Source organism: Pristiophorus japonicus, chromosome 4, assembly GCF_044704955.1.
Source record: "Pristiophorus japonicus isolate sPriJap1 chromosome 4, sPriJap1.hap1, whole genome shotgun sequence".
NCBI classification, from domain to species: domain Eukaryota; kingdom Metazoa; phylum Chordata; class Chondrichthyes; family Pristiophoridae; genus Pristiophorus; species Pristiophorus japonicus.
In genome coordinates this window covers 243,445,964-243,459,725 of record NC_091980.1, presented here as the reverse complement: position 1 = coordinate 243,459,725, position 13,762 = coordinate 243,445,964, and the positions used below count along the sequence as shown (strand labels likewise).

The 13,762-nt window shown below is 43.4% G+C and overlaps 1 protein-coding gene across 2 annotated transcripts in view; it reads right to left on the bottom strand.

Moving 5' to 3' along the window:
- nin (ninein (GSK3B interacting protein)) overlaps positions 1-13,762 on the bottom strand; it is a 189,226-nt gene that overhangs the window by 164,955 nt on the left and 10,509 nt on the right. For both annotated transcript variants that reach the window (XM_070879230.1, XM_070879231.1), the window contains exon 2: positions 4,940-5,146. In XM_070879230.1, the coding sequence (XP_070735331.1) occupies positions 4,940-5,122 (183 nt within the window). In that variant the 5' untranslated portion in view covers positions 5,123-5,146. The remainder of the gene's footprint in view (positions 1-4,939; positions 5,147-13,762) is intronic.

Below are 13,762 nucleotides of genomic sequence, written 5' to 3'. Positions count from 1 at the left end.
GTGGGAGTCTGCTGAGTGCATCGGCACAGTTTTCAGTGCCTGGTCTGTGCCGAATTGTGTAGTCATAGGCGGCTAACATAAGTGCCCACCTCTGTATGCGGGCCGATGCATTCGCATTTATGGCCTTGTTGTCGGCCAAAAGGGATGTTAGGGGTTTGTGATGTGTCTCCAGTTCAAATTTCCTGCCAAACAGGTACTGGTGCATTTTCTTTACCGCATATACACATGCGAGCGCTTCCTTTTCTACCATCCCGTAACCCCTTTCTGCCTGGGACAGACTTCTGGAGGCATAAGCTACCGGCTGTAACTGACCATTGGCATTCACATGCTGCAACACACACCCGACCCCATAGGACGACGCATCGCACGTTAAAACTAGTTTCTTACACGGGTCATATAACGTTAACAGTTTGTTGGAGCGTAATAAATTGCGTGCTTTATCAAAAGCCCTTTCCTGGCTGCCCCCCCAGACCCAATCGCGACCTTTGCGTAGGAGCACGTGTAGCGGCTCTAATAGCGTGCTCAATTTGGGAAAAAAGTTGCCAAAATAGTTCAAGAGCCCCAGGAATGAACGCAGCTCCGTCGTGCTCTCTGGATCGCTTCCATTTTGAATGCAGTAGGTCTGATCCCGTCTGCTGCTACCCTCCTCCACAGGAATTCTACCTCTGGAGCTAAGAAGACGCACTTCGCCTTTTTCAGTCGCAGCCCTACCTGGTTCAGTCTGCGTAGCACCTCCTCCAGATTGTGGAGGTGTTCTTCAGTATCGCAACCCGTGATGAGGATGTCGTCTTGAAAAACCACCGCCCTTGGAATCAACTTGAGGAGGCTTTCCATATTTCGCTGAAAGATCGCGGCGGCCGAACGAATCCCGAACGGAGATCTGTTATACTCAAACAACCCCTTGTGTGTCATGATGGTGGTCAGCTTCTTTGACTCACTCGCCAGCTCCTGGTTCATGTAAGCTGAGGTCAGGTCCAATTTTGAAAAATGTTTGCCACCGGATAGCGTCACAATGAGGTCCTCCGTTCTCGGTAGCGGGTACTGGTCTTGGAGTGACACCTGATTGATGGTGGCCTTGTAACTGCCACATATCCTGACCGACCCATCCATCTTGAGCAGTGGCACGATCGGGCTCGCCCAGTCACTGAATTCGACTGGCGAGATGATGCCTTCCCTCAGCAGGTGGTCCAATTCGCATTCTATCTTTTCCCGCATCACGTACGGCACCGCTCTGACCTTGTGGTGTACTGGCCTAGCGTCCGGGATTATGTGAATCGCTACCTTGGTCCCCATGAAAGTGCCGATGCCAGGTTGAAATAATGAGTCAAATTTGTCCAGGACCTGTGAGCATAATACTCGCTCCACAGAAGAAATTGCATTGACAGCGCCCCATTTCCAGTTCATGACAGCAAGCCAACTCCTCCCCAGTAGTGCGGGACCATTCCCCGGGACAATCCAGAGTGGCAACCTATTCTCCGAATCTTTGTGGGTCACGACTACCGTGGCGCTGCCTAGCACCAGAATGATCTCCTTTGTATATGTCCATAACAGTGCGTCAATTGGCAATAATTTTGGCCTCCTGGCCTTGGACACCCACAACCTTTCGAACTGTTTGTTACTCATCAGGGACTGGCTGGCCCCTGTGTCTAGCTCCATTAATACTGGGATGCCATTGAGGAGCACTTTCATCATTATCGGTGGCATCCTGGTATATGAACTGTATATATGCTCCACATGAACTCGCTGAACTTCAGCTTCCAGCAGTTTCCCTCAGTATTCATTTGGCCTCGTAGGGGTTACATCGGGCCCGTCCTCCTCATACATCAACCTGGCTGCAGGCTTCCTGTATATACGCGCCAAGTGACTGCTGACATTGCAGTTTCTGCAGGTATATTGCTGATACCTGCAAGCTCTGGCTGAGTGTTTGCCTCCACACCTCCAGCATGAGCTGGAGGCCCCATTGTTGGAAACAAAAGGTCCATTACCAGTCGATCATCTCTGACTGTCCCTGTAACTGTCCTTAAGCGCACCATTAACAGGTGTTGATGGCCGCATTGTCCATTGCGATGGCATGAATCGCCATTCAGCTAGCCATTGTCTCTGTTGAATTCCCCCTTTGGGTTCGACTGCATGCTGAGGCATGTCCGATTGCCCTTGTCTGCCTAGAGAACTGTGTGCCACGTTAACAATGTTGACTCCCTGGTCGTTTGCCGCACTTGAGCGAAGATTTTTGCCATAAATCATTCTGGTCTCTTCCTCCCCTGAGATAGTTGTCTGGGCTATCAGAGCCGCCGCTTCAAAGGTCAAGTCTTTGATCTCAATCAGTCTCCTGAAAACCCCAGCGTGCCCGATGCCCTCAATAAAAAAGTCTCGCAGCATCTCCGCTCTGCATGCATCTGGGAACTTACATAGGCTCGCCAGTCGCTGGAGATCTGCCACGAAGTCTGGAACGCTTTGCCCTTCTCGCCGCCAGTGCGTGTAAAACCGGTGTATAGCCATGTGCATGCTGCTCGCCGGTTTAAGGTGTTCCCTGATCAACTTACTGAGCTCTTCAAACGTCTTGTCCGCCGGCTTCTCTGGCGTTAGAAGGTCCTTCATCAGGGAGTACGTTCTGGATCCACAAACAGTCAGATGAACCCTGCGTTTGTCGGCCAAATCCTGTCCCAACCATTCCTTCGTGGCAAAACTTTGCTGTAGTCTCTCAATAAAGTCGTCCCAATCATCACCAACACAGTACCTCTCTTCTGTGCTGCTAGCAGCCATGCTCGCGTGGTTTAAATCCCAGTTTCTCGTCGCCAATGATATGTCCTTACTATACAGTATAAATGCCCATACTTGAGAGAAGGTCACTCTGTGACCAGTCATCTTTATTGCCAAGACCTCAAGAGACTGAAGGTGGGTGGAGCTTCCCCTTTTATACCGGAAAGCCCAGGTTAGGAGTGTCTCCCACAAGTTCGCCCCCTGTGGTCAATGTTCTCAAGGTATACAACTTAGGTCAGTTTATACATGGGTTACAATAGTAGTTGAATACATGACAATGGTAATGGAAGCATTCGAGAGTGAGTAATCACCTGTCACCGCCCGACAGATTATAACCTGAATGAGCCAGGACCCCTTACTGTCCTTCGTAAAAAATCGTGTGCTCCACGGGAGTTGGTCTAGTGTCCCATTAGTGGTGCAGGAAGAAATAAAGCCGTACCAGCGGCGCAGAGATGAAATGTCTCTACAGGCAGACTGCCTCCTATGGGGTAATCGGGTAGTGGTGCCAAAAAAGGGCAGGGACACCTTCATTAAGGATTTCCTCAGCACCCACCCAGACATTGTAATGATGAACGCGATAGCCAGATCCCACGTGTGGTGGCCCAGTATCAATGCAGACTTAGAGACCTGCGTGCACAAATGCAATACATGTTCACAGATAAGCAATGCATCCAGGAAGGTGCCACTAAGTTTAAGGTCCTGGCCCTCCAAACCGTGGTCCAGGGTCCAAGTCGACTATGCAGGCCCATTCTTGGGAAAAAAAATTTTCGTGGTTGTAGATGCATACTCCAAATGGATCGAATGTGTGATAATGTCGGCAAGCACATCCGCTGCCACCATTGAAAGCCTACGGGCCATGTTTGCCATGCACGGCCTGCCTGATGTCCTTGTAAGTGACAAGGGGCAGTGCTTTACCAGTGCCGAGATCAAGGAGTTCATGACCCGCAATGGGATCAAACATGTCACGTCTGCCCTGTTTAAACCAGTGTTCAACGGTCAGGCAGGACGAGCAGTTCAAACAATCAAGCAGAGCTTGAAAAGGGTAACTGAAGGTTCACTGCAGACTCACTTATCCCGACTCCTGCTTAGTTACCGCACAAGATTCCACTCGCTCACTGGGGTCCCTCCCACTGAACTGCTCATGAAAAGGGCACTTAAGACAAGGCTCTCGTTAGTCCACACTGATCTACATGAACAGGAGCAGGCGGCTTCAACAGAATATATATCATGATCGCACAAATGTGTCACTCGAAATTGAGTTAAATGATCCTGTATTTGTGTTGAACTATGGACAAGGTCCCAAGTGGCTTTCCGGCACTATTTTGGTCAAAGAGGGGAGTAGGGTGTTTGTGGTCAAACTCTCAAAAGGACTCACCTGCAGGAAACACTTGGATCAAACCAAACTCAGCTTCACGGACTATCCAGAACAACCCACAATAGACTCTACCTTTTTCGACCCTCCAACACACACACAAGTGTCAACTGACCCAGCGGTAAACCACGAAGCAGAACCCATCACCTGCAGCAGCCCAGCAGGACTCACCACCCCCAGCAGCCCAGCAAGGCCAGCTGCGCAGCAGCCCAGCGAGGGCGCAACAAATGACTCACCAAAACCAGCATTTGCACCGAGACGATCAACCAGGGAAAGGAAGGCACCAGATCGACTCACATTGTAAATAGTTACACTACTGACTTGGGAGGGGGGGAGGAGTATTGTTATGTATGCAAACCTGTAAATACCATGTCTAACCACCAGAGGGCTTATCTCCTGGATTCCCAAGGGATCCCACAATCCCTTGGGAGCACTGTACATAAGGAGGGCTCACAGGCTGGAGAGGCACTCTGAGATCTGTAATAAAGGACTATGGTCACACCTTACTTTGAGCTTGCAGTATCTAGTCTGACTCTTTATTCAAAACATAAGTTTGGGGTTGGTTTTAAGATTTTTAAAAATTTTAACATCCCACCCAACCCCAACACACCTGTTTTTTATGGTTAAAATAACCCCCATAGTTTCACCTTATAGTATTTCAGGTGCATCACTATCAGTCAAGAAATGGTAAGAAAGTAAATTATGAATTTGGTATAAATAGATTCAGATCATAATCTAATCAACATGATTAAAGTAATTACTTAAAATCAAGATGGTTATGACTCTAGAAACCAAAAGTATTCTTACCCTGCCAGAGAGATTTCCCTGAAGGAGAGTCTGTAGCAGCACTGGAGCTACCTCTTGTAACTGTAGCATATGACAGAGATCAGTCAGCTCCTCTCGGCCCAGTGACCCAGTGCCTATGGTGTCAAAGCTGTCAAACACCTCTTTCAGCCGTGCCTCATACTTATCTTGCTCTGCTTCATCCATCCCATAGCACACCACGACCACTATCTGTTGAAAAATGAAACAAAACCTTCAATAACTTTCAGCAAAACCTCCATCAAAAGGTTTTCCTTTTCCCCTCCCCCAAAAGAACAGTCAGTATTCATGTAAAAGGGTTTACAAAAGGCCTTTGGTAAAGTACCACATAGTGGACTCATGACTGAGGTCAGAACAAGTAGGGGACGAGTTGCAGAAGGATAGCAAGCTGGCTGCAAAACAGAAAACAGAGAGTAGGGGTTAAAGGTAGTTACTCAGACTAGCAAAAGGTAGGAAGTGGTGTTCCGCAAGGATCGGTGGTGGGACTGCTGTTGCTCACCATTTACATAAATGATTTGGACTGGGGAATCGTAAGTACAATTTCAAAATTTTCAGATGACACCAAATTGGGGGTGTAGTTAATACAGAGGAGCACTGAAAAAAATACAGGACGACATTAATAAACTTGCCTTTTAATTAACAAATGCACTTCAATATAGATAAGTGTGAGATGGTACATTTTGGTGTGAAGAATAAGGAGGCCACATACTCCTTGAAAAATAAGGGTCCAGAATTGCCCCCTTCTTTAAAGTCCAGCAGTAAAGGGATGGTAAGGCCTTTTCGACTGGGGGCAGTCCCCTTACCTCTTGACGGCAACCCCTTTCTGCCCCACGAGTGAAACTGCCCCGCGGGAGCAAAGCCGCCGCCGATCGATGCCCCTAACAGCTTTGCGCGGCAGGATGCTGCCAGTGGCTGGGTGGTGCATCCGCCCTTAAAGGGGAGGGGGCACCGCCACAGCCACCATTTTATTTTAATTGTCGGCTGACTCTGCAGTCGGTCTGACAATGGTAGCCACAGGTTCGGCCGGGCCGCCAACAAATAGCCTGGCACCCACTCTTGGGCCCAGCCGAAGCCCTCCCTAGTGGCCCAGTGGGCGCCACTAAAATGGCTGCAGAGCTCGCAGCCGCTTTAAGTGAAGGGAAGGCATGTTGTGACGCGTCAGCGCGACGCACTGACGTTCATGACGCCGCCCGCCTTCCGCCCCACTCCTGACACACTTCTGCCCCTCTGCCGCCCCGACGATTTTTGGCACAAAAAGAGGGTAGTTTCGATTGCTTCTCCGCCCCATTGATTCGGGTGGAGAATCTTCACTTAATTCAAATTATCTGTCCCAAATGGGGCTGAGGGCAATTTCGGCCCCTAAGTGTCTAAATGGGGTAGAGGGATCTAGGGGTACAGATACACAAATCACAAAGTAGCGATGTGGACCATAAAATAAGCACTAGGGTTCACTTCTAGAAAGATGGAATTGAAAAGCAAAGAAGTTATGTTAAACTTGTATAGAATCTTGGTTAGATCACACTTGGAGTACTGTGAACAGTTCCGGTCTTCATGTTATAAAAAGAATATACAGGCTCTGGAGAAGGTGCAAAAAAGATTGACTAGAATGGTACCAGAACTGAGAGGTTATACATATCAGCAAAGATTAAATAGGCTGGGGCTCTTTTTTCTAGAAAAAGACTGTGGAGTGACATGATAGAGTTCTTTAAGATTGTGAAAGGGTAGACATAGAGAAGACGTTTCCACTTGCAGAAGAGATCAGAACTAGGAGCCATAAATATATGATAGTCACTAATAAATCCAATAGGAATTCAGGAGAAACCTCTTTACCTAGAGAGTGATTAGAATGTGGAACTCACTACCGCAAGGAGTAGTTGAGCTGAATAGCACAGATTCATTTACAGGAAAGTTAGATAAACACATGAGGGTGAAAGGAATAAAAGGATATGTTGATGGGGTTAGATGAGCCAGGGTGGAGAAGGCTCGTGTGGAGCCCAAACACTGGCATGGATCTGTTGGCCAAATGGCCTGTTTCTGTGCTGTAAATACTATGTAAGGAATCGTTTGCATTTGCATTCTGCATTAGCAAGGTTGAAGAACTGCTGTACTCTGCACATGTACCAAAAGACAAATGAATACAATGTTGCAGTTCCATTCCATCCCTGATAAAGTCAATATTTCAGATTTTTAGTTATGTGCCAACTGACAAGATATAGTAGCGGCAATGAGCTGATCTTACAGTAGATCTAGAATGTAGCAAGTGATGTCAAAGCTTTGACAACAAAAATATATATTTTAAATATTGCAGATACAATATAAACAAGCAAGCATTAACTTTAGAATAACCAAAGACAGGGAAATAAAAAGTCTCTGCACCTCCGAATGGTCAGAAATTCTCCTCACAACCAGAGTCTAATGACAAAAACAGCTCCTTATGCTTAGTCTTAAAAAGCAGCACGTCTCAGTGACACAGTGCAACTCTTTTTGGGAGGAAACAAAAACATTAATCCGTGCCCCCCGATCTGAGGGAAGTGACACAGTGCAACCCCTTAACACAACAGCCACTGATTCAAATTTTGGGGGGGGAATCATCAGTTGTGGCCCTGTAAACTTAATTATGTTGCTCTGCAGATTTCATTGTTTCACTGCTGATATATTTAAAGGTTGCTGGCCAATGACAGCCAAGTAGCCCAGAATCACGACACAAGTACTGCAGCAGCTTGGCTGTCTATGCTCTTCAGTGGGATGTGCCAGCTGTTTTCAATTGATTTTTAAAACTTACAGCAAATGACATTTCAAAAGATGTAATGTTTATATTCCTGCAGTTACTAAACTTGCAATTTATTAAGAATGACTTTCTTTCTGTAGCCTTTGTGTGGCTGCTGCATAAAGGCACTGCCTTTCTGCAAATATTTCTGCTGTGTATCTCAGCATGAGGCTTGCTCAGCTGCAGGTAAATGTGCCATTAATCGCAATACAAAAAGCTTGTTGGCATCAGCTGGATGCAAACTCACTCCCCACTTGCTGTGTTGATAGGAGAACACACTTAACAATCATGACTGCACTTATTAATGTCAGCAAGGTTTGTTGAGGTTTTCAAATGACAGCAGCTGCAACATAATATGGAGCTGGAGACAACACAAAAGAGTCTGATCACTCTTTTGACTATTCCTTCAGGAGGCTACGTGACTTAACTTTCCTTTGCTTTCAACATATAAGGCTAACAAGCTTCCATGCGCAATATCACCTCTGTTACTGATGCCCAAGTATAGACATAATCAGCCAATTAAATAGAACATTATATTGCACTTACAAACATGCATTGTAAAGAGCATTAAAAGCTTTCAGACAGCATTTGGTACATATTCAAATAGGAGAAAAAATAAAAATAGAAAAAAATAGCAATGTCATTGTCTCACATCGGCATGGTTGGTTCTTAACTGTATTCTGAATTGTGACAGCGTTGCAAGAATAAGGCCCACCACCATCATCTCAGGGCAACTAGGAATGGGCAATAAATGCAGCCTTGCCAGAGAATGACAATAAAATGGAAATTCATAATTTGTGGATAACATACTTTTTGTGAATGCTGAATCGTTGAGTATGTTCAAGGCTGAGATAGAAAGATATTTGGATTCTAAGGGAATCAAGGAGATTGGGCGGGAAAGTGGAGTTGAGGTCAAAGTTCAGCCATGAGCTTATTGAATGGCGGAACAGACTCGAAGGGCTGTTTGGCCCATCCCTGCTCCTATTTCATTCATTTTCACAATATTGACAAAAAAGAATGTATGTACACATTATTTGTGAGAATTTGAATAAGCTCTCCTGATGATTCAATGAGTTTATCCAAGAAATAGCTGAGCCTCAGATCAAAAAGGGTCCAGCTTCGATCCTTATTTTGTGCCTTCTCAGCTGGGCTGACAGTAGCAATGCTATAACTGGCTTAACCCCTGTAGACAAGGAGAGAACTATCTAGGATTACCACTCCTGGTTGGTTTCCAGTGACCCTGCTAGAAGTGCGAATGTGGGATGATAGTGGTTTCAAACATTTTGGAACCGAATCCCAAATAAAACTTAAAATAGAGAAGGGTCCCAAGTGAAATGAGATGGGCTAGGGTAGCAGTGTTCCCAATGGACACAGGTTGAGAGTCAAACATGCGCTTAAATCAGCTATGATCAAGCAAAACCAAGAATATTCCTATGTTCATGTGGTCAGTAAATGAAACAGAAAGGTCATATAGGTAACGGCAAGGATTCTCTTCCAAATTGGAGAAATTCACACTTTAGTTGTATATAATCTAACCTGCCCTGTTTAGAAAGGGAGGGGTGAAATCAGTATGGTTTCCCTTTCTTTGAGGATCTCTCTCTCTCACACACACACACATTTAAAAAGGCTACACAACATTTAAACATATTTATGCAGAAACATAACAGGTATTCTAAAGTTTCTATTGTAGAAAGTCGTTAAAGATTTCCTTCTGTGGACTTAATCAATCAAGTAGAAATATATTTAATTGAATATTAGGATTCATTGGGTAAAGTTCAAATTTTAGAACCATACAAGTTCAGACATATCAGTCCTACCTCCTGCTAAGAATCTGCAAGTCTCCCCAAACATGTACAAATTATTCAGAGAGATTAATATGAAATGGAGCATGTCATCCTCTGTTAGACTTTCATGAAAAGTATTCTAATGATAGTGCTGAATCCAGGCAACTGGGACACGTGATAATCCACTGACAAATTATACATCAAAATCTCTGAAAGCAGCACATTTCAGTGAGCTGAGACAGACAATGATTTTTAATTGTTATTTATTAGCCTATTAGTCACCTTCACAAAGTATTATCGCTCAAAAGAAGCTTAGTAGGAAAGGTGATCCAAGGCTCAAAAGTGTTTTCTGGGAATTTCCATTTTATAAACTATATGTTTTGTTAGCAATACAGTCTCTATTTTTGAAAATACTATCTTTTTCCCAACCCATTATCAGCAACAAGGGCTCCCAAACATCAGTTAGCTATAAAAGTAGAGCTCTCTCTAGTCTAGTGTAATATTTTATCCTGAATATTCTAAAATCCCCCAATATGAATCCAATGGTTTCTTAAATGATTGCAGGATTTTTGCAGCCAATACTCTATATACACAGGAGTCCATTTCATGTGTTGATCACTCTTTATATGAAGAAGAATATATTGTCCCGATATCAGTTCTAAAATTGCCTTTTCCTAGTTTGAACCAGTTTTCTCTTGCCTCATTCTCATAATCGAGTTTGAAGTGATTTTCTGGATGTACCTTTTCCATTCCATTTATTATCTTATATAGCTCCATAAGATCATCTCTCAAACGCTTCCTTTATCTTCCCATAAAGCAATTAGCCTCAGCAGAATACCCACTGCAGCGCCAGTGAAATTGTTAAATTTCACAAAACAGACATCTAAGTGAGATGGCAAAATTTATTGCCAAGCAATGGATAACATTGTGTTTTCAGCTAGCAATCACTATGGATTTAGAGGCGACTGACAGAGCTGGATACACAACCAGAACAGACTTGAATGGCAGAACCACTTGGTTTGAATCAGCAATTGCATGCCATTAATAACTGAACCTAATCAGTAAAATATTATTGCACTCAAATATTAAAAGCAATTTAGTCACAGAAGGTTCCTTTGTCATTATCCGGCGCAATGATCATAAGATATTTTACTTACAAGAACTAGAAATAGTTTGTGTATTTCAAATTGCACAGTAAATACAATTTACTATCCTTATGGATTTGATACTAACAAATTAACAAGCCAGTAAGTCACTTCTGCATTACAGAAATGAAAACAGACTGCAATGTAGCACACCACTCCCACAGAGAAGTAGTTTAACAATACTTTGGGTAAAATGGCCACTGGCATTTCAAAACATTCACTGCATCTTTCATCATTAATTTTATTCTTTCAGACAATCACTATGAATTCATTGAAGACTGCAAATTATTTGAGACAAGCTAACACTTCAAAATTAAGATAACATTTTTGCACCAGTTTCAGCCTATTCAGAGAAACTTATAAATATAGTAGCATATTTAAATTTTTTCTCATTCTACACATTCAAAAAACCCTGAGGTTAATGTTATGGCAGTGACATAATTATGAAGTACATATTTTAAAACTGTGATCAAAATTCAGTACTTTGAGGCCAAATTAATTTCTATTTTTTTTAAATAACTGTTGCGGACATGAACTTTCAGTTGATGCCTTGACTTACAATAGCTCCCAGATTATTGTTACAGAGCAAAGATTTCACGACGAAACTGTCACATTTGAAAGCTACTTTAAACACCATTTATCACCTTATTTAAAGTTATAATATGCAAATTGGATTTTAACCATTTTAAACACAGCATGAGTAGAGCTAGCCAGAATTTCTAGTGGGCCACAATTTTGAAAGCAGTGACATGATGCCATAAGCAATGATCAACTGAGGCCGTTTTCCTTTGGCAGTCACAGCTTTAAAACATTTGATTATCCTGACATCCATTATTACTCCAAACAATGAAGCTTTGATTTATTACGCTGTTTGGTTCCACCTGCAGCTCAACAAGCAAAATGAAAGTGCCCCCAATCTAGAAGGGTTACTGTCAGGCGGGTTTAAATACGAGTCTCTGTGGCAATTTAGGTTCATTTGTTACAAAAAACTTCAGGCTCCACATAATTTGTATTTAATATATAATATACATCTGTAGCTAGCTTCTAGCATCAATTTATTTTTATTATTCTGTCACCACAGGAAAATTGGGTTTCATCATTGATGTTTTCACCCACCAAACAGCAGGCAGTAACTACACGGGAGAGGTCTTCAGCAATCTTTTGTTGTCAGATGATGACATGCTGTTTTTGGCTAAAATGGCTAGAACACTAGAATCACTCCAAGGCTTTTTTTCTGGAAAAAAGCAGGATCATTTTTTATTTACGATTAAATGGAAGAGGAATTTTCTCTTTCAGGTTAGAGAATTTTAGGTCCTAGGTTGCCTTCAATAAACATTACTAAAACATGCTAACAGGAGGTGATACATAGATCTTTCTTTCCAACACTTTGGACTGTGTAACAATTCAGTGGAATTGTAATACTTCATTTTGCAGGGCAACAATTTAAAGCTGTTAAGTCTCCAAAATATTACAAACAGCAGGCTACCTGACATTATTTGGTGACAAAAGACTACAAGGTAGAAAATGGTCAATTGGTAGAAATCGTAAAACGGGGGCAAAAGAGATCAATTTTGCAGGGCTGGGGTCTGCGTCCAAAGTAAACCTGAAAATGTTCAACACATAAATAGCCTCGGACAATTTTCAGGTGTTGGGGCGGCCATTTACAACAGGTGTAGATGCCTTGCATATGCTAATGAGGGGCCTTATTTATGCCTGTTGCAGGATCCCTTTGAGTAATTGAGCTACCCTGAGTGGAGCAGGTGCCAAACCTACTCTGTATAGGATTTCCTGACATGAATGTGGCCTAGCTAGGGGTTGCCACCAAAAATGTAAATACGTTTTCAAAAAAAAATTTAAATTCATGTAGAATCAGGACAAGCAGAAACTCTCCTCCTGACTCCCACTGCACTCCTGCCAGCTGCAAACACCCCTCCTACCGCCCCCCATCCCTCCACTTACCCGAGAGCCGCTGTCAGTGAGGCAAGCAGTCCAAAATTTATGTGCTGAAATGGGAAGGTGCGAAAAGTGACAGCAGCTCACCTAAATTATTGGAAGGAGGTCCAAAGCCCAATTTCGGAGCGGCCTCGGGTTGAGGTGCATGCTGCCTGTGTGGCCCGGGTTCTGGGTCTGAAGACGGGCCCTACTAATGAGCAATTAATTACTGCATTGAGAAAGCTGAAAGCAAAAGATAGCTGATTTACTTAGAAAATAAATGATTGTGCAGCTATCTCTTGTTTTCAGTAGGTCTACGATTATGTCACCAGGATAAGCGAATTGGATTAACACTGGGAGCTATTTTATGTATGCCACTCTTCTAGAATCTGGCCTAAACATCTGCTAGCATAAAAACTGGTTTCATTTTTTCTAGCCCCCCTCCCTTGAAGATGACAGCATGCTGGGGTATGGTTCCTTGTGTGCCAGCAGCCATTGGGCATCTTCTTGTGCAAGCTTAGACATCGAGTGTTGACAGGCTATTTGACATTGGAAGACATCACAGTTAAACCTAATCCTATTCTCACACAACACCCGACTAACTAGCAGTGATCACTAGACAATGTGTAGGATGGGTATACCAGTGCTTCAAAAGATGGGGGAGGAAGTGGGTTGGTGCTTAGAATGGGGTTCCCTGCCAGCGGGGTAGTCTACACCCTTGGCGTTGACCATTCCTTTTCTTCCATCAGATTCCTGGGCCACTGGAGCCTGTTCCACTTTGCCAGGTTTTCATCTTCTCCATCTCCAATTTAACTAATCTGCTTTAAAAATTCACACGTTCTCTGGGTCTCATATAATCTTTTATTTCTCAAATAATCTCATTATGTCTCCTTTCGTCCAACGCTATTATCACTTCTATCAATTAACCTTCTCCTGTTCTCCAATCACTTTATACCGCATTCTTTTTCTTTTCTTGTGTATGTGGTCTTTTTTCCTTCCCCTTCTTTTTGTACGCTGTTCATCTGTAATATCTTCTAGTTTAATTAAAAGGGTTATGGTTGAAACATCAACATTTTTCTTTTCTTTACAGATGCTGCCTGACTTGCTGACTGTTTCCAGCATTTTTTGTTTTGATTCACCACACAAGGATTTCTGATTCCCCTCTTCTGCAACTGTAGGG